At 48.9% G+C, this 22,592-nt stretch overlaps 1 protein-coding gene across 1 annotated transcript; it reads left to right on the forward strand.

Annotated features, from left to right (window-relative positions):
* The first annotated feature begins 3,275 nt into the window (after window positions 1-3,275).
* On the forward strand, window positions 3,276-18,736 carry CD8B (CD8 subunit beta). The gene is made up of 6 exons (XM_065891287.1): window positions 3,276-3,318; window positions 6,671-7,030; window positions 10,109-10,198; window positions 14,670-14,759; window positions 16,312-16,348; window positions 18,681-18,736. Exons 1-6 carry the CDS (start codon window positions 3,276-3,278, stop codon window positions 18,691-18,693), a joined length of 633 nt encoding a protein of 210 aa, XP_065747359.1. The 3' UTR covers window positions 18,694-18,736.
* Window positions 18,737-22,592: the final 3,856 nt, after the last annotated feature.

Raw genomic sequence — 22,592 nt, forward strand, 5'->3', positions numbered from 1 at the left:
CTGGAGACCCAAAAAAGCCTGGGTTTTGTTGTTCAAAGGCCTGAGAGCCAAAGGTGTAGATTCCAGTTCTAGTTCAAAGACCTGAGAACCAGGAGTGCTAAGGGCATGAGAAGATCAATGTCCCATCTCAGGCAAACAGGCAGAAGGAGGGCAAATCCAACTTTCCTTCACCTTTTTGTTCTATTCAGGCCCTCAACACATTGGATGTTACTCACCCACACTAGGTTGGACCATCTGCTTTAAGCAGTCCACTAATTCAAATGCTACTCTCTTCTAGAAACAATCTCACAGACACACCCAGAAGTGATATTTAAACAGATATCTGGGCATCCGTGGCCTAGTCAAGTTGACATAAACTTGACTATCACACTACAGTAATCAAAATGATGTGTTGCTGGCATAAGGACAGACATATACATCAATGAAATAGAATTGAGAGTCTAGAAATAAGCCCATACCTCTGTGGTCAACTGACTTTCAACAAGCATACTAAGACTATTCAATGGGGGTAGAATAGTCTCTTCAACAAATGATGCCAGAACAACTTGATATCCACATGCAAAAGGATGAAGTTGGACCCCTACCTCACACCATGTATAAACGTAAACTCAAAGTGGATCAATAACTGAATTATAAGAGCTAAAACTATAAAACTCTTAGAAGAAAACATCAGGGTAGATCTTCATGACCCTGGATTTAGCAATTGATTTTGAAATATGACACCAAAAGCATGAGCAGCAAGAGAAAAATAGAAATATTGGACTTCATCAAAATTAGAAAGTTGTGTGCATCAAAGGACATTATTAACAAAGTGAAAAGACAAGCAGCTGTATGGGAGAAAATAGTTGCAAATCATATATCAGAGAAGGGCCTGGTATCCAGAATATATAAAGAGTTCTTATAATTCAACAACAAAAAGACAGCCTAATCATTTTGATGCGCAAAGGATTTGAAGAGACACACAAATAAGAAATACAAATAGCCAAGAAGCATATGAAAAGATGTTTAACATCATTAGCCATTAAGAAAATGCAAATCAAAACCACAGTAAGGGGGCTTCCCTGGTGGCGCAGTGGTTGAGAGTCTGCCTGCCGATGCAGGGGATGCGGGTTTGTGCCCCGGTCTGGGAAGATCCCACGTGCCGTGGAGCGGCTGGGCCCGTGAGCCACGGCCGCTGAGCCTGCGCGTCTGGAGCCTATGCTCCGCAATGGGAGAGGCCACAACAGTGAGAGGCCCACGTACCACAAAAAAAACAAAAATAAACCACAATAAGATACTACCTCACAGCCACTGGGATGGATATATTAAAAACAAATAAATAAAAAAGAACAGAAAGTAACAGGTGTCAGTGAGGATGTGGGGAAACTGGAGCCCTCATACACTGTTGGTGGAAATGTAAAATGGCACAGCTGCTATAGAAACAGTTTGGCAGCTCCTCAAAAAGTTAAACACAGAATTACCATAGAACCTAGCAATTATACTCCTAGGTATAGACCCAAAAGAGCTGAAAACAAGTACTCCATACATACTTACACAAGAAAGTTTATAGCGGCATTATTGACAATAGCCAAATAAGTAGAAACAACCCAAATGTCCATTAATAGATGAGGGGATAAACGTAATGCTGTATATATGTACAACAGAATATTACTCAGCCATAAAAAAGGAATGAAGTACTGATACATGCTACAAAACGGATGAACCTCAGAATCATTACTGCAAGTGAAAGAAGCCAAACACAAAAATCCACATATTGTACGATTCTGTTTATGCGAAATATTCGGAATATGTAAATCAATAGAGAGAAAATGAAGATTAGTGGTTACCAGGGGTTGGCCGGGGGAAGGGAGCAATAAGGAGAGACTGCTTAATTGGGACAGAGATTTCCTTTGGGGAGATGAAAATGATTTGGAATTAAATAGAGGCGGTGGCTGGACGACATCATGAATGTGCTAACTACCACTGGATTGTATCCATTTTTAAATGGTAACTTTGTGTTTTGTGAATTTCACTTCAAAAAGAAAAAAGCTCACACTGAAGTGTGGTCTCCCCAGGTCTGCCCTGGGTACGCTCAGACCTCAGCGGTTGCTCCTGGTTAGGAAATATGGAGGGAGACTCTGGCCTCTGGCTGGGCTGTAGGAGCAGCCCCTTGAACTCTGAACCCAGCTCAGCAGTGCCGGTCCCCAGCGATGGGTAAGGGAGCTGAGGCAGGAATAGGTTGGAAAGGAGATTGGCCTTGCATGCTGAAAGTATCCCTGCCCCATGGCCTTCTTTAGAACTCCAAGGACACTCCATCCCCTCTTTGGTAAACTCCAGGCTTTTAGGGTGACCCACATGGCCTGCCTGCGGGTCTAGGTCCTTGTTGATATTGTGACCTTCTCCCACCGCCCTCTCCAGGTTCCCTCTGCCCCGCAGGCCCTCACATACCCAGCTCGCCTCCTCCCCCACCTTCCCACTCCCCGCTTCCTCTGCTTGAACAGCAAGATCACCCTGACAAGTGTCCCTGCCCAGACGTTGACTGCACCATCTGCAGACAGAGCTGCAGGGCACCGCACAGCAGGAGGGGAGAGCAGGGTGAGGGGGCACACACACTCACACACACACACAGCTTCTAAGTGGGCAGGCATCTTTGTTGATCTTCTGCGAACTCCCCATTTCAGTGTTATTTTAACAGAAATTATACATTGGGGGGTGGGTGGGGTAGAGAGAGCACCCTAATCTTCTCAGCTCTTCCAGATTCTGAAGGTCAAGGTCTGGCTTTGCCCCCGGTCCAGGCTGGCGCCCCAGCTCACCTTCCTCAGCATCAGACTATGTGTCACTGTCAGTTAACTTTCCTTCACCCGCACAAGTGTGTGCCCTCGAGGGAAGGGCCTGGGTCTTGGCGACTTCAGGTCGAGCTGGCCCTGGAGTACACTGGAGGCTGCTGTCAATAACCACTCAGAAAGGAAGGAAGTGACTGGAGTTAGGGTCCTGCTCCACCACCACTCCCGTTGCCTCATCTGGAGTCACATGGAGTGAAGATCCTGTTCTGACCTCCCAGGGCAGGAGGCGATCACACACGTGCGATTGCTTGGAGACGCAGCCAAGACCTTTGAAATGCGGGGAGGATGAGGGCAGAGACCTTGCTATCCTCTCACCAGACTCCCGCCCCTCTCCCCCGCCGGGCCCCTCCCTCCCTGCTACCCGCTCCGCCCTCCCCCAGCTGCCCCGCCGCGTCCCAGCCCAGACCATCTTAGCCGAGCCCCGCCAGGACCAGGTGTCCCGGGCGCGCCAAGATGCAGCCGCGGCTCTGGCTTCTTGTCGCCGCGCTGCTGGCAGGTAAGGCGGGGAGACCCTGGGGCGCGCGGGGCCGGAGCGGGTGGGCTTCGCTGGACCCGGGAAGAGCCTGAGCCGTGGAGTTTGGGAAAACTGTCCCCGTAGGATGTCCAGCCCGGAGCCCGGAGCTGCGGTGGCGCCCGGGAGGCGGCCGGCAGGCACAGTCCCTGGGGGTGGAAAACCTCCCAGGGAGCTCATTACCCCAGGGCTCCCGGGAGCCTCAGGACTGAGGCCACCTCTGCCCCAAAGCCTGAACCTAGAAGGGGAGACAGGAAGAGAGGAGGGAGAGAGGAAGGAGGAGGGAGGGTTGAAGGAGATGGGAAGGAAGAAAAGAGAGAAAGGAGGTCCAGAGAGGAAGGGAAAATGCCCTTGTCCAGGTCTGGCAGAGATGTGTCCCCAGGAAGGGGCCAGGGGCCTAGTTCTGGCTTTGGTGCACCGGCGCTTGGCCCAGGGTTCTGTAGACATATTTTTATTACTTCCGGGGAAGTATCTGTAGCAAAATCCACCAAATACCAGGCTGTTGCCAGTTCTCAGGCAGGTGTGTCAGGGTACCCCCTCAGGGTCCCCAGTTTCCCGAATACTCCCTGGGGGTGGGTGTCATAGGCAGTGTGGCTCCCCGAACAAGCAGCGATGGAGTTTGAATGTTGGGGTTAGAATACAGCGGAGAGTCTGTCCCTGTGGCCAAGCCCAGTCAGTCTGTTTTTGTTTTTGTTTTTTTGCCGTACACGGGCCTCACTGCTGTGGCCTCTCCCGTTGCGGAGCACAGGCTCCAGACGCGCAGGCTCAGCGGCCATGGCTCACGGGCCCAGCCGCTCCGCGGCATGTGGGATCCTCCCGGACCGGGGCACGAACCCGCGTCCCCTGCATCGGCAGGCGGACTCTCAACCACTGCACCACCGGGGAAGCCGAGTCAGTCTGTTTTTTAGAAGAAACCCCTCCACACCCCCAAACTGCCCACTAACCTGTGGTTGATTTGCTCTCTTGTTCAAGACGTCCAAAGCTGACCCTCCTGCCAGGGTGACAAGGCCTGCCTGCCTGGGGCTCTGATCTAATGAACTCAATGACATCTCAAGTAGAAGCTAGTCTAGGCCATTCAAAGCTACTAGTGTTACTGTGGGCCATTTTAGAAACAGCAGGTCCCTCTGAGAGTGGAGTCACGGGGGGACTGAGACCATCAAATAAATCAAATGAGACCATGAGTGTGGTAAGGCCTGGCTCTGGGTCCGGAGCACAGACTGGACTCAGCCACAGCCGGGGGTTCAGCCTCCAGGGGCTGAAAAGCAAGTGGGCACGAGAGAGACCAGGGTGTGTCTCAGCCAGGAGGTCTTCAAGTCAGGACGCAGGCGAGGATCGTACACAAAGAGCCCAGGGCCCCTCCGACTCCTCTCCGCTCTGGGCTTTCTTGGTAGAGCTTCTGGAATCTTATTTGCAGCCCCACTACGTGCTGTGGATCCAGGCTTCCTCAATTCAAGGAGTGGCTCAAAGCTCAGGTTCTGGGGTCCCAGACCTGAGTTTGAATCTGGATCCAGCACAAAGAGGCTGTGTGGCCTTAAGCAGCCTCTGTTATAAGGTCAAGCAGCTGTGTTCACCTTCCTGAGCCTCTGTTTCCTCATGTGTAAAATGATATGTTTCCTCCCAAAAGATTTGGTGAGGATTAAACAAAATAATGCACGTACCATATTCAGTAGCGTGATTCTTTTTTTTTTTGACCAAGCCGCACAGCATGCAAGATCCTAGTTCCCTGATCAGGGATCAAACCTGTGCCCCCAGCAGTGGAAGAGAGGAGTACTACCCACTGGACCGCCAGGGAATTCCCTGTCGATTCTTACTATCTCCCCCAGGAGGTCAATGACCCCACACAATGAAGAATCTCTACTCTGCTAAAAAGACAGTATGGCTTTTGGGGAGAAGAGAGAAGGCCCAGCAGCCACTTGGGCCCCAGGTACCCTTTCATTCTCAGTGCGAGCAGAAGCTCAGAGCCATCTGAGTGTGAGGAGTGTCCAAAAGTTTAAGTTCATTTCTTCAGTGTTAGAGAAGGTCACTCTGGGGCCAGGGAGCCTGAGCTCCAAGTACAGGCAGGATTATGAATGTGGGCCACGACCTCAGAAAGCCTTGGGTACACACACACACACACACACACACAGACTGTGGCCTCCTCTGCCCATCCAGGTCTGTGTCCTCTCTGGACCTTGGTGCTCCTGGGTCTCTGCCCTGGTCTGCAGTCTCCTCCACCCCGCAGCTAAAATGAAAGCTTTGCCAGGTCAGATTCAGTTTGTTGGACTTGGCCATGAAGGACCCATTCTAATCCTCTCCTTACGATTTCATTTGCTACCAGGAACAGCCCCTGAGATGTGAGACACACAGACAGTGGTTTACCCACATATAGCACTTTCCACTTGGCCAGTGCTTTTCGGACATTCTAAGCCTCAGAAGCAGGCAGGACAGCTGCAGCAAGCCGCCCTCCTTTTACAGGAGGAGACAGGCTCCACGACTCGCCTGAGGTCCCACAACGGCATGGGGCACAGACGGGGTTCAAGGCCAGGTCTGTGTGTTCTGCTCTAGTTTTCCTGAACAATCTCCTACCTGCAGGGGCTTCCCATCTGAGACTGAAATGAACTCCCAGCGCCACGTCTGGGGTGTCTGTCCTTCCACTCGGGAATGGGGATCCAGAGACCAATTGATTACGGGCTTGGGGAGTAATGGGCTAGAATTGTGCCTACCAGGGGAGAGTGAGTTCCTCTTGCTGGTTGTCACTGTCCAGAAACGGTGGCTGGCCCTCTCTTAGGTTGGCCAGACCGGCCATGTGCTCTGCCAGTGATCCTGAGCTCCTCTCTGAGCTTGCCCTGGGTCTCCTTCAGCTGCTTGGAGCCTTTTGAAGGTCTACATAGAGCGGCAGCAGGACAAGGTGAAAGGCAACCAGCTTTGACTTCAGACTGAATCCTTGAGTTTGACCCCCGGGCACTTACTAGCTAGCTGTAAGCAGGACTTTGAATAAGTCATATCATGCCTCAGTTCCTCATCTGTGAAATGGGAATAAAAATCCCAAAGTAAGTCCGAGGCATGATCGAGGTAATTTATGCAAAGAGCGAGGCGTAAGCATGCAATGGACAAATGGTGCTCTCTCCCCGGTCGCCTTTGTCAGGCTGCCATCATGAACACCTGCCTGGTGGACGATCGCATGGGGGGTGGGGTGCTCGAGCTCTGAGTCCTGGGGCCACACAGCATTTCCCCAGGCCCTGCAACTGGGCAGGCTCTCTCATAACTTCTCTCATACTTGACTACGGGTGACTCTGAGGCCCCACGAGCCTGGCCAAGAAAAGGTGCTGATGGTGTCTGCCCTTTCTGCTTCTCGTAGCTCCGCGTGACAGCTCAGCACTCGTGCAGACCCCTGCGTCCTTGACGGCTCAGACCAATCGGACGGTGATGCTGTCCTGTGAAGCCAAAACCCCCCCCACTAACTCTCGCATCTACTGGCTGAGGCAGCGCCTGGCCCCGAGCGCTAACAGTCACTACGAGTTCCTGGCCTTCTGGGATCTCACCAAAGGGACTGTGTACGGCAAGGAGGTGGAGCAGGAGAGGCTAACTGTGCTTCGAGATTCTTCCTGGTACACTCTCAGCCTCCAAAGCGTGAAGCCTTCCGACAGCGGCGTCTACTTCTGCATGACGGTTGGGAACCCCGACCTGACCTTTGGGAAGGGAACTCAGCTGAGTGTGGGTAAGAATCTGGCTCAGTGCTGTAGATGAGCACTGAGCACCTACTGGGTGCCGGGTGCGTGCCAGGCCCTGGGACATCCCAGTGAGCCCCGCCCTGCAGGAGGGAAGGACCTCCAGAAACAACTGCACTACCGCTAATAGAAACAAAAAGTAACCCAGGGCCACGCAGGTACAAGTGTCGTACGTAGTTATTTCACTTAGTGCTGTCAAGCACCCTGGGAAGCAGGTGCTGTTTGATCCCATTGTAGATGGGTTGCTTAGGAGCATTGCTGCTTCTTCTGGAGACAGGGCACACTGTCTTTCAGCCATTCTACGTTCACCTGAGGCTGTGGCTGGATTGGGCCGAGTCCCCAGCCCTGCTAGTGGTCTCAGAAATCCCCTCCCAGTGTGCACCCAGGGAAAGTACGAGCATGGGGACCCATAGCTTGAACCCACGCCCAGAGCTGCAAGGAGTGAGGAGGCTGGATCCCAGACCCAGCTGCAAATTCTGCTGCAAATTCACCCAGTGCCTGTGGGCAGGTCGCTCCCCTCCCTGGGCCTCAGTTTTCCCATCTGTATTGTGGGGCTGCTAAGGGCCTCCATGACTCCCTCCAGCCCTTAGAAACTGCAGTTCCTCAGGAGTTAAGTCATCATGTCCAGTAGAAATATGTTTTAAGATTTTCTAATAGCCACGTTCAAAAAAATCAAAAGAAACAAGTAAAATTAATTTAAATAATAGATTTTATTTAACCCAGTGTATCAGTGATATTATTATTTCAATGTGTAATCAGTATACAAATTATTACTGAAATATTTTACATTCGCTTTTCATCCTAAGTGCTCAATATTTATGTGTACAGCACATCTCGGGTCAGACTGGCCGCGTTTCAAGTGCTCTGTAGCACACGTGGCAGGTGGCTGCCATATTGGATGGTGAGGGTTAAACTATCAAGGGTGTGAAGGAATCCTCAAAGCCCCCTCCCCGGGTTAGCCCATGGCCAAGGCCAATGCCCAGTGGGCCTCCCACTGTCTTGCTTCCCACTCACCTGGGATCTTTTCAGGCTGGGGGCATTGAGAGTGACAAAGGGACCTCCAGGAATTAGACCACTCAGCATGGGAGGTGCAGGCATAGCGACATGATCAGGAAGACACAAACCAGAGTGATGCCCTCGTCACATGTCACCAACCTCGGGTCTTAAGTCAGGAGGTGGGGAAGGTAGGGAGAGCTCTCCCGACAAGAGGCGAGGCATCCCTGGAGGGGTGGGTGTCAACTGATTCTTGCATTGAAAATTGGGCTTTTGTGAGTTTGGGGTTTTGGTTTGATTTATTGTTTTTGTCTCTATAAGCCTCACACTGCCCACTCATGAGATTTCCAGGTCTAGGAAAGGTGGATGGTGAAATAAGCAAAACTGGTTTTCAGAAGATTCCCGCCACGTGTACCACGACCCGCTCACTCCTGGCTTTGATCTTCCCAAACCCCTCTCACTGCCTGGCTCCCCGGGAATGGCAGTCCCTCCCCAAAACACGTGCTGGCAACCGTATCATCTCCGCAGGGTACAGGTATTCAGAGTCAGAGCCTGCCCTCCTGCCAGAGGGTCAGTACATTTTAAAGGAGGAAGCCTGGATGGTAGAGAAAGTATTTGGGGGAAGATGGGCCTTTTTCAGGCCCCTCAAGACACCATGGGCTCAAAACTCCTGCCCCTTTCCAAGAGGAGAGAAGTGGGGACAACTGGGTGTGGCGGAGTGGTATCAGGAAGAATCAAGGGGACCTGCCTCTGGGCAAGAAGACATTGAAATAGAACAAGTCTCCCCCACAAACCCCCCCCCCCATCCGTCCCCAGGCCACTGTGCCCAGGCAGGGCACGAAGTCCTGTAGAGCTGCCCCCTCGCAGGCTCACCACTGCCGCGCTGGGAGCCTCTGTGCCTCCACGTGTAGGAGGTAGGGGAATGAATACTTCCAAGGCAGTGAGGACTAAAGGGGGTAATGGAAGGTCAAAACACCGCAGCAGAGGGCCGAGCTCCTCCCAGCCTTTCAGAGCAAGAGACTGAGGCTGTTTTCCCCTTTTCCAAGAGGTTCCCTCAGCACTCTGTTGATCTGATGTGCTTAACTTCTTGTCGAAACGCATTTGCTCTTGAGGCTGTGTGCAGGGTGAGAGCCTAGGACGCGCATCTTTTGGCTCAGATGCCGGCCCTGGCGTTTCGTGGCTGTTGAACTCTGAGCAAGTGATTTATTTCAACCTTTTGAGCCTAGGCTTCTTCGGAGATCAGATGGGGAAAACAGTGCCAGTCCCCAGAGTTGTTGGGTTCAATAAGCTTCAGCTGACGCTCTTGGCATGGGCAGTAGCCCGAGGTGGGAGCTTGTTAAGGGTTAATTCTGGTTAGTTGGCTCTTCTAGAAACCTCGTGGAGCAGGCAGAGTGGGGCACGTTTTCTCTACTGATCATGGCTCAGGGCAGTGAGCGAGCGTCTGAAGTGTCCACATTTTATATGGAAGCTACCAGTCCCAAGCGACCAAACACTGGCTGCCCCTCCCTTTGCCCTTGACTCTAGAGTTCAAGTTCATGATGTCACCCGATTCCCTCTCCTACCATTTTGCAGAAAATCATTTCAGCGAAGTGTCTTTCCCCAACCCTCAGAGGCAGGGGTTGGATTCAGCGGTGCCCGGTGTCCCCCCTCCCTTAGCATCTCCGAGCCCCAGGTGCCTCCCTTTGCCCTGTGGGCTTGTCTCTCTGCCCTGTCCCAACACTTCAGCACGTGACACTGGATTAACATGGGGGAAACTGAGGCACAGAAAAGTGATAGGACTTGCCCCAAGTCACGCAGTGGTTAATCAGGGGTTCTGGGGCTCTTTTCACATCTGGGTGGCTCCAGACCCCCTCTCCAGGACACCAAACAGACACCCATCCCTAGGCCTTCAGATTCATCTGAGAGTCGGGGAAGTAGATCAAAAATCCCAGTGATCTGTGACCTTCAAGCCCCATAGCAGCCTAGGGAACACTGAGAAAGACTTCAGCACCTGGATAGAAGATGTGCAGTTGTAAGTTTTATCTCTGAATCCAACTGCTGTTTACCTGGCTAAAACACGTGTCTTGCTTTTGTAGTTGATGTCCTTCCCACCACTCCGCAGCCCACCAAGAAGACCACTCTCAAGAAGAAAGTATTACGGTGCCCAAACCTAGTGACCCGGAAGGGTGAGTTCTCCCATACCCCTGGATTCTCAAAAGGACAGCAGACACTCTCCCTCCCGTCATTCCTTCCTTCCTTCTGTAAGCCCTTCCCAAGTGTGGACTCCAGCCTGTTTCTCTAGCCCTGAGCTGGGGTCTGAAAGGGAGCTGAGTGTGACAGCAGTGCTATCCTCCAGCAGCTCACACTCTAGTGGGAGACACACTCTCAAATCATCACAGGACAAAACTTAATGAAGGATACATCCACCCAAAACTTGCATACAAATGTTCCTAGCAGGATTAAAAAGTAGAAACCACTCAAATGTCTACCACCTGATGAATGGATTGACAAAATATGGACTCTCTATACAATGGAATGTTATTTAGCCATAATCAAGAGTGAAGTAATGATACGCTACCACATGGATGAATCTTGAAAATATTTTACAGCGGAAGAAGCCAGTCACAAAAGACCATATATTATATGACCCCCTTGATATGAAATGTCTAGAATATGACATTCCTTGAAGACAGAAAATAGATTAGTGGTTGCCTAAGGCTGGGGGTTTGGGGAAGGAATGGGGGGAAGACAGCTAATGGGCACAGGATTTCTTTTGACGGGGATTAAAATGTTCGAAATTAGATTGTGGTGATAGTTGCACAAGTTTACGAATATAACAAAAACCATTAGATTATACACTTTAAACAGGTGAACTTTACAATATATAAATTATATCTTAATAGAGCTGTTAACAAGCAAAAAACTCAACCCAAAGGACCAACACTTTGGGACTGACATATACACACTACTGTATATAAAGTAGATAACTAATAAGGACCTACTGTATAGCACAGGGAGCTCTACTGAATACTCTGTAATGACCTATATGGGAACAGAATCTAAAAAATAGTAGATATATACCTATTATAAATGATACACTTTATTGTACAGCAGAAACTAACACAACATTGTAAATCAACTAGACTCTGATAAAAAGTAATAAAAAAAGACAAAGGACCAGTACTTTAACCTTCCCCAGTTTTGATGCCTAATAGAGGACCTAGCACACAGTGTGTGCTTCATATATGTTTACTAATGAGTAAACCAACTCACTGTTGTGTGCTACAAGCACCAGACACCGTAGCTGAGTACACACACACACACGCACACACACACTTGCCTTGAACCCATCAGCCAAATGTGTTTCTTAAAAAACACTGACCTCTGTCCCCCAGAAGTTACTGGTGACAAAAAGAAAGTGTCACCTGCTCCCACCCATAGGACAAACCACAAGCAGCCACACCAGGGCTGCCTCATGTTACTGGTGTTGCTTTGTCTTAAATATTTATATAAAGTATCAGAAAGAGTCTGGGGGGAGGCATCTAGCAGGATCCAGGGCATGGGAGAGGGAAGCTGCCACCTGAGTTCACAGTAAAAAGCAAATCAGAACCCATGTACATAAGGACAGAGTCTTAGGGAACACAAAGGCGGAGACACAATGAGCTCATTTTATAAAGTATGCCCCCCAACTTTGCCTAAAGGATTTCAGGCAGGGTATAGCCAAAGAGAGGACACAAAAGGCCAAGACAGTAGGGGCAGTAAGATGAGGATGCAAAACCTGGGTCTGTGCCCTGGCTCCGGAAGAACCAAAAAACCCAGTGAAGCAAAGAGCAGACCCCAAGTCACGTGGCACCACTAACACCCCTCCTCCCACCACAATGATATAAAGAAACAACCCGGGCATCAAAGCCTTCATCCTGGCGCTAAATTCTAGAAAAAAATCTGCTCTGTTCATTCTTATGTAAGGACCGCTGAATGATGGTGAACTCAGTAGCACTTTATAAATGATGGAAAAATGGTCTTCAGATTTTTTGCATCATTTCTGATACCAACCCTCAGTAAAATCCCAGGGTAAAATGCAATTCCAACATTAGTAGGTTATTAAGAATAACCAGGACGTGTGTGAAGGTGGCCAGGTTGGGGGGAGGGGCGTCAAGGGGAGTAGGTGGAGGTTGTATTGGGGGTGGGGACCACGGGGAAGTGTAGCCTAGTGGTAAGTTAGCCAGGCCTAGGTCTGAATCCCTGTCTACCGCTGCTTATACTGTGCGACCTTGGGCAAGTGATTCAGCCTCTCTGAACCTCAGTTTCTTTCACCTGTCAAGTGGGAATGCTTACCCGGCTGCAGGCAAGGCAGGATAAAATGCTATACTATACACAAGGCGCTCAGCTTGGCGGGGCACCTAGACAGAGCTCAAAGCTTGTTATCATGAAAGAAACCCACAGGCCGCCATGGGGAGGGGCCTGCTCCCCTTGAGACAAGCTGGGGAGGTGCTGGGGGACAATTTCTAAACTGCTGTCACAGGAACAGCGTGGTGAGATACAGATCTCAGGAGACCCCAAGACTCGAGCGAGGCAAAGAAGGTGGGGCTGAGTGTCCCTGGTGTGTCTCTGGCCACTGGCTCCCTGCCCAAGCAGGCTTTTCGCCACCTTTACTAGAAGCGGCAGTTTTCCTGGTAGGTGATCGCGTTTCACCGAGGACCCGAGGACCGGTAGCTGTCTCTCGGCCTCTAGTTCAGGTCGTAGCTCAGGAGGCCTCCCCTGACCCCTCTCCCCGATCCCTGCAGCCTGTGTCCACCTCCCTTACTTAAAACTTTATCCAGGCATAATTTGCATGTCATAAAATTCACGCATTTTAAGTGCATGTCTCAATGATTTTTAGTAAATTTACCGAGTTATACAACCATCACCACAATCTAGTTTTAGAACATTTCATCAAACTGTCAGATCCGTTGTGCCTGTTTATAGCTAATCTGTGTTCCCACCCCAGCCCCTGGCAACTGCTAATCTACATTCTGTTGCTATAGATTTGCCTCTTCTGAACATTTCATACAAATGGAGTCATAGAATATGTGGTCTTTCATGCCTGGTTTCTTCCACTTCACACCATGTTTCTGAGGTTCCCCCAGGTCGGGAGAACCATGGGGGAGATGAGAGGGAGGCAGACAGAAACCCTCACACATCAGAGGTGGGAAGGACTTCCAGGGGCCTCTCACCCAACCTTCTTCTCCACGTGGCACCATGCAGCCTTGGTGATGGCAGACTCCCTCCCACGGAGCAGCCCACTCCGTCCCTTCTGCCACCTCTCCTGCCCTTAAGCTGTCACGATGGGACTGGCAGGGGCTGTAGAACTCGGGGCATCTGGGTCCAAATCCTGGCCCTGCCTTTTAGTATCCAGGTGACCTAGGGCATGTAATTGAACTTCTTTGAATCTTGGTTTTTTCTGAACTGTAAAATGAGAGATAAAAATGACAGTAATACCTTCCTTCCTCACAAGATGGAAGTTTGTAGTTAGTACTATACTTGGCACATAACAGGTCTTCAGTAAACCTTCTCCCCCTTCCCTGACATCGAAAACTCTTTCTAATTTTTTTAACCTTGAGCCCAAATCTGCAGCCTTTCCCTTTTCACCCATGGGTCCTCATTCTGCTCCCTCAGCTACTCATAGGGACCAGCCACAGGGACACGAAGGGTGCCAGAGAAGGATTTGGGGCATGGATGATATAAACTCTACTGTTTACATAGCATACAAAATGGGCAAAGGAACAAATAGGCAACTGATAGAAGAAAAATCATACGTGGCCAATCTATGAAAATAGGCTGAAATGGACAAGTGGTGAATTGAGTGAAATATCATTTTTCACCCACTGGACTGGCAAAAACTAAAAACTTTGATAATGCCAAGGGTCGGCAGGGTGCACAACTGGTGATTAGGAATGGAATTCACTGCAGCCTTTTTGGAAGGCATTTCACAGTATCTGTTATAACTGAAGATGGATATAGTCTATGGTTAGTAGTTCTCGTTTACAGTGTCTGCCTCCGGCAGGCTCCTACATAAAGAAAGAAATGTACCTGGATGTTTTCTGCAGAGGTATTTGCAAAACACAGGAAACAAACAAAATGTCCGTTAAAAAAAAGAATGTGCTGGCATGTTTAAGTGAAGATAAAAAAAAAACCTGGTTGCAGAACAATTTGTACTATATAAGCCTTTGTATTTTTAAAAGCTCTATGGGATGTATCTATGTAAATTATGTATGTGTACATGCAAATTAACAATGACAGTTACTTCTGTGAAGGAGCTGCGTTGCCAAGGGGCATTCTAACTATATACTTAAATCTTTTACAGTGAAAATATATTCAGGTATTTCTTCTGAAATTAAAAGTGTTAAAAATAAATAAGAAAAATCCCATTACCAGGCATGCAAATTGTCTATCTCATTTGAACCTAAATAGCTCCTGAGTTTATTAATTTTTAAAATTTGCACGTGGGACATGAAATTTTATATATGAAATGATCTCAATGTGTTTAAAGAGCCCAGAAAAAAGACTGGAAGGAACTATGTACACAGCGGTATTCTCTGGGAGGTGGGGCTTCCGGTTGATTTTTCCCTCTCTGTTCATCTGCACATCTCAAATATTTAATGTGTGTGTGTCTTCCAGGCCCGTCCTGCGCCCTCCTCATTGTCGGCCCACTGGTGGCTGTCGTCCTTGTTCTGCTGGTGTCCTTGGGCGTGGCCATTCACCTACACTGTAAGTTGTGCCCTCCTGGGCCGTCATGGCGACCCCTGTTGCTGTCGGAGGTGTCCCTGAGGGTCCTTCCTTCTCTAGGGAAGCAGGGCACATGGCAGCCTGTTGGAAGTTTGCCCCTCCAACCCTGAACCCATGATACTTCCAAGAAGTGATTCTTGGCCTGAGGCCAAGCTTCAGGGATCAGAGAACACCCTGTCTCTGGAGTCAGGCAAACTTGGATTTGAATCTGACTCTGCTGATTCCTGATCTAGTGACCTTGGGCATATGCCCTGGCCTCCTTGAGCCTCAGCTGCCTCACCCCGGGTAACCATGTTACCTACTTCCCAGGGCTGCTTTTGTAAAGTCCCGCCCAAGTGCCCGGCTCGGGGCATGTGCTCAGTAATCAGGAACACCCGTGAGCAGTTGGGATGGAAGCAGTGCACAGAGATTGTGGTAGGGTTTGGGTTATGTTCCCAGAAGCTAGAAATCCTCCCCTCTGTGAGGCTGTGGGGAAACTCAGAGATGGCTGCTGCACCCTGTCACTTCAGAGGTGGGATCACCTCCTTCTACGGGCCCCCCTGGGAGCCTCAGGGGAGGCCCACACAGCTGGCCAAGAACCCAGAGCCCCAGACTCTAGCCCTGACTCTTCTGCTCACCTGTGTCACCTTGTGCAAGTCACTTACCCTCTCTGGGCTTCTGTAAAATGGGACGGGGTGGCCCACAAGGACGTGGACTAGATCAGTGGCTCTTTCATAGGTCACAGACCCCTTTGAACGTATGATGGCAATATGGACCCTCTCTGCAGAGAAATGCACCATGTGCATATTTTTGCATACAATTGCCGCCCCCAAAAAAGGGATCCATTTATTCCATTCTAAGAACCGTTAGAGTTCAGTGGTCTGCAGACTTTTTTGATCAAGGACGTCATCAGTAAAACAATCTCCTAGTTATAAACCCTAACTTCAATTAGCTGTATTTATTTATTTAATATATTATGTATGTATATATTTAATATACAACTATAACTATATTTACATTCTTAAATGATTAATATTTATGCTAGCTGTGTTTACTTAATAGTCTATGTATGTTATTAAATGTGCTTCAAAAATAAAAAGGATGAGATAAACATGTAAATAGACATGCTCATCTTTCCTTCCTTCATCCCAGGGGGAGACCTTGCACTTCCCCAGAATACACATGCTCTGATTTAAGACCACCTGTCTGTACAACCTCTGCTTCCTGACCTGCTGTGAAGGGCAAGGTGGCGCATTTAAGGGCACACAGACTGCCACTTACTAGCTACATGACTTTGGGCAAGTCATTCAGTAACACACTGACTCTCTACGTCAGCTTCCCCATATGCAAAACGGAGATAGTAAGAGTACCGACTCTTAGGTTTGCCGTAAACAGTAAGGGAGGTAAAACCCATGAGGTGTCTGGAGCAAAGCCTGGCACCAAGGAAGTGGTCCGAGGTGTCAGCTGCCCCTCTCATCGCCCTCCTCCCTCTCTGGGGCTCGGTGTCAGTGGCTCACAGCCCATGCCAACCAGCGGTCTTGTTTTCTCCTTCCAGGCCTGCAGAGGAGAGCTCGGCTTCGCCTCCTGAAACAGTAAGTGGTTGGGGCCTTGGAAAATTGCCTGGGCCGCAGCCCTGGGTGTGGCCCCGGCTTCCTCAGTCCCTGCTGCTGCCCACGGCCTCCAACTGCGAGAGCCCCAGACAGACACCACCTTCAAAAAGATCACACACTGTGTAAATAGATGCGCTAATGGAGTTCAGGCAAAGAGAGAACCTAAGCAAACAGAATACCAATTAGTCGTCTAAGTATATGTCAAGTATGGTAAGATTTAGCTCTTAGCTCTCCTGAGAATAATAGTGAACTCTTTTTTTTTTTTTTATTGAAGTAGAGTTGATTTATAATGCTGTGTTAGCGTCAGGTGTACAGCAAAGTGATTCAGTTATATATATTCTTTTTCAGATTCTTTTCCATTTTACGTTATTACAAGACATTGAATAAACAATCAAACTACTGCATGGGTGGAACCAGTAGGATATCCCAAACTTTTTGCCACCCGTTATTTCATTCAACTCGGTCCTGCATGACACAGGAGGGTTATTTTTACCGATGAAAACTTGCTCAAAGCATTTGGTACAGTAGAGAGCAGCCTCGAACTCGAAGACAAGTCGGTTCACCCCAAGGCCAGCATCTCCACCAGTGGCATTCCTTCCCTCCTGGTGGTGTGTGTTGGACTTGACCCCACCTGGGTCCCAGGAGTTGGCAAACCCAACAGCTGAGTCACATAGACACGGGGGCTACAAGGCTCGCTGCTTAGGCCCACTGAGCTGGGTAAGCTCCAGCAGAAGCCAAGGCAGAGGCCAAGGCTGCCTGAGGCTCCCAGACTCAAGGGCTCTGGACCCCTGTTTGGCCACGGGCAGTGTCCTTGGTCTGCCTTTTCTGCCTCAAAATAGAGATTGTTTCGCATCTACCTATCTCATTCATTACACCCCTCTCTATGTAGAGTGTTTGAAAAAAAGAAAGAAAGCCCCCACTCCTAGATTGAAGAGTAGCTCCATTGTGAGACAGATCTGGGTTTGAGTCCTGTCTGCTACTCACCAGCCTTGGGACTGTAGGCAAGTCACTTCACCTGTCTGAGCCCCTGATTCCTCATCTGTAAAATGGGATAACAGTACCAACCACATGGCTATTGTAAGGAATTACTGAAGAAGCACCGTCTAAGTGCACAGCCCCTGGATGCTTGGAGTCAAGGCAGCAGCTCATGGTACTTACAAAAGGCAACTTTATGAGCCCAACAACCAAGAAACAACATGTTTTCTTGTTGAATTATAAGTGACAGACCATATTATATTAGTTTCAGGTGTACAACATAAAATGTATTTTTAAATACTCTGAAATGATGAATTTTCATATATTCTCACTATACCGTCTGCTCTACACAATTACACACATTGTGTTTGTATATATTTGTATACATTGTGTTGTATAGTTGCTTAAACATGCCTGCTGCATTTCGTGGGCAATTTTCGACGGTAATTTTGATGGTGTGCAACTTTCACTTTATGTGCTGGATTTAGAAACTACCCCGTACTTAAAAGACAGTAACTTAAGTGTATTTGTCAAACTCTAGACCTCCAGAACGTTCTGTTCAGAATCTTCCGTGTGGTGACCTGTTGTGGAGAACGACTCCCCCTCAAGGAGCTGCCTGTGTTGTGCCTCCCCCTCACCCCTTCGTTTTAACTTGTTCCCCAGTGATTTGATGCCAGTTTGGGAGGAGTCGGCTGCAGGACCTCATGCTATGGCAAACCCCAGGGGTTCCGAGGATCAGCTTAGGCGAGGAAGGGGCTGGGGGTGGCCCCGGGTGGGACCCTAGCCCCCCTCCCCTCACCCTTTTCATTCCGAACAGCTCTGCTTTCATCCGTTGCCTGTAATTACACTTACCTGTAAGATGTCGTTGAACAAAAGCGTTTGTGGCTAAAAAGAAGTCTGAAAACCACCTCTGGTTTTGCTATCATGATCCAGGTGTGGATGAAATAGTCCCTGGGCCTCAAAGATCAGCTGTTACTAATTCAAGTTGCAATTTGGGGCAGACATTCCCCAACCTCTAACTGGCCTTAGAAAATCATCTAGCGGCAGGCCACGTTCCTCTGGTCCCCTAGTGTGCATCGGTGAGTCGCTTACCTTAGAAGGTACTGCAGGAAGTAACACTATTCAAAGCTAGAGTTCTTAGGGCTGCGTTTTTTGAGCATTTCAATTTTTCTTAATGACTGAGTTGGGCCCTAAAAACATACCAACACAAAACTCTTGGCCCTAGGCTACTTACTTGGAGTGGAGCCTTGCATCCTGACGCGCCATTTATCTCTCTTACAGGAAATACAATAGCATTTGCCTGATAAAAAGTGGTTTCACAGCTTGCTGTTGTTTTCAGGTTTTATAAGTGAGCAGAGGATGTTTTTGGTGTCCTGCTACAAAAATACATTGGTCGGTGATGGGCGAGATCTGGAAAAATGAGAGAGAAAGGACACACTCAACCATGGAAGTGTCACTGACCTGCTGAAGCTGCTTGCTTTTAACTACTGCAAGTTCTTTCTGTGGGCCTCGTGCATGGGAGCAACTTGTTACATGGTCATTGGGATCTTAGAGAGAAGGCTTCAGAACCCCAGGGCACTTCCCGCAACTTGCAAGGCAACTTGCAAGGAGGACTGAGTACAAAATGGCACCCAGCGCACCACTTCCAGCTCCTGTACTCATCCTGGGTTGGGCTGGGAATTTCAGTGTTGGCCATCCAGCCACCGCCTTGCTTTGCCCAGGTAAGGCAGTGACATTGAGACCCGAGTCTCTCGTGGGATGGTGCTGGGATGGGTCCCTTTGGTCTTCCCAGGCTGGGGCTGACCCTCCTCACAGAAGGCTCCAGAGAGCAGACCCAGACTGGAAATGAGGCTCCCAAGAGGGACTGACCTGGCTCCCACGGTCACTTCAGATTCTGAGGAGCTCCTTTGGGGCTTGGAACTTGTGGATTGGGGGACATGAGGCCACTTGATCTCCCACCAGGAAGTCATTCAGCTTTCACTTCTGCCCTCCCATGGCTTGTATGTTTCTTCTCTTACTCTCTGTTCTTGTTATGATAATATCTTGGTTGTAAAAATAAAATCTTGAGTAAATGATACACATGGCTCCTGTGATGTAAACACACAAAAGCTCATCTATGTGGCAAAGATGTCGGTGCTCCGTTAAAAAGAGATGAAAAGGTTAAGATGACCATGTCTTCATTTTGCGTCAAGCTCTTCATTTGCCCCCAAACATGCTGTACTCCACTGTGTAGGTGCAGAGAGAAAGCCTGGACAGGTTGGAAGCACCCAAGGCACCCATAGCCAGGTAGCAGGTGCCCCAGGGGCCACCCCCCCTCCAGCCCACCCCCAAGTTGCCTTCACTAGCACCTGTTCACTCCTACCGAGCATGGGACCCCAGGGACTCCTGGCCACGAGGCCAGCGACCTTGCACCAAAGAGAAGGTGAGACACATCAGGGTCTCTGTCACATGTCCATTAATATTTTACTGTCTCTCAGCTTCAATAGTCGAAGAAAGATGCAAGGAAAAAATACTGAGCTGGGATGAAGGAGTTGTAAAAGCCCGTGGATCTTATCTTAGTTCCCCAGCCTGGGCTTGAGCAACTTAAGAGCTATCGAGCCAAAGAAGAATCCAAACTTTGGCTGCATTAACAGAAGCACATGGCCCAGGTCAAAGAAGGAGAGAGTCCCACCTGCTTTCCCTGGCCAGCCGAGGGCTGGGAGGTGGGATTTAAGAAGGGCAATGGCAAACCAGGCCGTCTTCAGAGGCCTCTGGTGGCAGCCACAGAATGTGACGAAGGGCCAATGTGACCGTCTCCCAGCATCTGAGAGGCTCTCTGTGGAGTCAGGGGCGCAGCAGGACTATAGCAGTGGTGGGTGGGAGTTAGAAGGGCGTAGATGCAGGAGGTGATCAAGAGAAACTGACTCTTACTGCCCATCAGCTGCAAGGACAACAGAACAGGCTGCCTCCCGAGGCTGACCAGACTCTTCCGGGGTTCACTTTGCTCCGAGACGCCCTGTTTAATAATAGACTAAGGCCCAGATATGCAGCCTACCCTCCCTGAAGGCTCACACCCTGTCCGCAGAGGAAGTAAGAACAGATCTCAAGGCCCCCCAGCCCACTATGGGCTCTGCTATTTCGCTGCATCTCCCTGCTACTGTCTTTGTGATTGTGTTTAGTTGTTTGTACGTTTGCATGGGGTGAGGTTTGGGGTTCAGGACGGGGGGGTGCCTTTCTGTTTTCTGTGCAACAGGCACCTGCTGGGGCAGCCTGGGCTCCGTCTGCCCGGGGAGCTGGCACTGGTTTGGCTGCCAGCGGCAGGGGCTGCGGTGAGGAGGTCTGCACTCAGCACCTGACTTTTGTTTTGAAGGAGGAACTGAGCATTTGCTACTTTCTGGAGGGCCATTATGGCAAAATATCAAAAATGTTTTTCTTCATTTAGCTATCTTTTGACTAGCGATTTCACTCTTCGGCACGTATCTTAAAGAAACACATCTCAAAGTGATGTGTGCAAAGAAATATGCATCAAATTGTCCCTTGCAGTGTTGCTTATTAGCCAAAAATTGGAACCAATCCAAATGTCCCTCAAAAGGAGCCAGTTAGATCAATTGTGACGCAAGGGACTCCACGCAGCTGTGAAGGAATGAGCTAGAAGCCTATACACTGGCATCAAATGATGACCGCTACATCTGCATCTATTATAACATCTGTATTGATTATTCTCATTTTAAATGTAATACGTTGTCGCTGTTAAAATTCAAGCACAGATAAAAACAGGCAAATATATATAAGTTAGAAGTCAGGATATGGGTACCCTTGGTGCAGGGATGGTCATGAGAAGGGCGTAGGAGGTTTGGGGTGGGCATGTTCTGTTTCTCCATGTGGGAGCTGGTCATAGGGGTGTGTTCAATTTGTGAAAAGTCAATAGAGCTGTACAGTCATGAGATGTCAACTTTCATATATAGCTATGGAAATAGATATACATTATACTTCTATAAAGAGATATTTTAAAATTCCAAGTACAGAACATTTCAGAAATGTGTAAAATTGGTATTTGAAAGTTTCTTGTTCTTCCAGATTTTTCCTGCGTGTACTTTTTAAACAAAAAATTGAAATCTTATAAAATATAATATACGATATATAACATAGAATATTGAATCTTATTGCTTGATTTTTTTCTCTAATCAAGACCTCTGGACATATTTGTTCCTATATGAATAGAAAAAGGTCTGGAAGGATATGCTCCAAACTGTTGATGGCATTTCCTCTGGGGAATTTCCATTTCTGCATGGTACGTTTCCGTGGTCTGTGAATTTTTACAATAATCATCTATTATTTTTATAACTGGGGAAAAAAACGGAGGTTTGGAAAAAAGAAACAACTTCTTTTAAAAGAGGTTCTGGTGATCGTAATCTTAAAAAATTGGAATCAGTTTAAATATCCATCAGTGAGGGATTTGTTCATAAATCACGATTTTTAAAAATTTGTACAACAGAAATCACTGTGATGCATGCTGATATGGCTGGACAACAGGACCTAGCTCTACCAGCTGTACAACATCAGGGGAGCTACTTGACTTCTGTGAGCCTGTTCTTCCCTTTGAAATGGGGGTTCCAGCAGTATCTCCTCCTTGGTCTTGCTGCTGGCCTTGAATGACCACAGATAGGAGGGTCTGGGGCAGTGCTTGTTTCCTCTCCTCCCTTCCTCTTAGTGGGAAGCAAGGGTGGAGGATTCTGGGCCCCAGCTTGCAGGTGTGGTGCCCGCCCAGCCCCAGCGGGGCCAAGTTCAAAGGAAGAAGGGGGCTCCCACATCCCCCTCCTTTTCATCCTTACTCAGCCCCACCCCCTCACCCCAGCCGCTCACTCTCTACCTGTGGGAAGTGAGCAACTTGCTTTCAGAAAGTCATCCCCGGCCCCGTGTGGGCTACAAAGCTGATCCGAATCTACCACCCAGTCAAAGGGAAAGAGAGAAAGAGCCCTGTCTTCAGAGGCCTTTCCAGGTGTGGAGGACAAAAGAGATTTTCTCTGTCACTTCTTGGGAAACCTCCTCAGATGCGTCACGGACACTCCTCAGTGGCTGTGAGTCACTGGCTCCTGGTGTCCTCCTGCTACAAAGCTCAGTGCATCAACTCCAACAGAAGGAAACCACAGTCCCCAGCACTGGATCAGTTTGAGATTCACAGAAATATGCGAGACATGTGTGATTCTTTTTTTCTTTTTTTTTTTTTTGCGGTACGCGGGCCTCTCACTGTTGTGGCCTCTCCTGTTGCAGA

Source organism: Phocoena phocoena, chromosome 14 (genome assembly GCF_963924675.1).
Source record: "Phocoena phocoena chromosome 14, mPhoPho1.1, whole genome shotgun sequence".
In the NCBI taxonomy this organism is placed as follows: Eukaryota; Metazoa; Chordata; class Mammalia; order Artiodactyla; family Phocoenidae; genus Phocoena; species Phocoena phocoena.

Excerpts from the sequence above, each read along its gene's own strand:
- CD8B (XM_065891287.1), top strand. The coding sequence starts at position 3,276 with ATGCAGCCGCGGCTCTGGCTTCTTGTCGCCGCGCTGCTGGCAG. Across the intron at positions 3,319-6,670 it reads TGTCGCCGCGCTGCTGGCAG|CTCCGCGTGACAGCTCAGCA; the intron begins GTAAGGCGGGGA and ends TGCTTCTCGTAG. Across the intron at positions 14,760-16,311 it reads CGTGGCCATTCACCTACACT|GCCTGCAGAGGAGAGCTCGG; the intron begins GTAAGTTGTGCC and ends TTCTCCTTCCAG.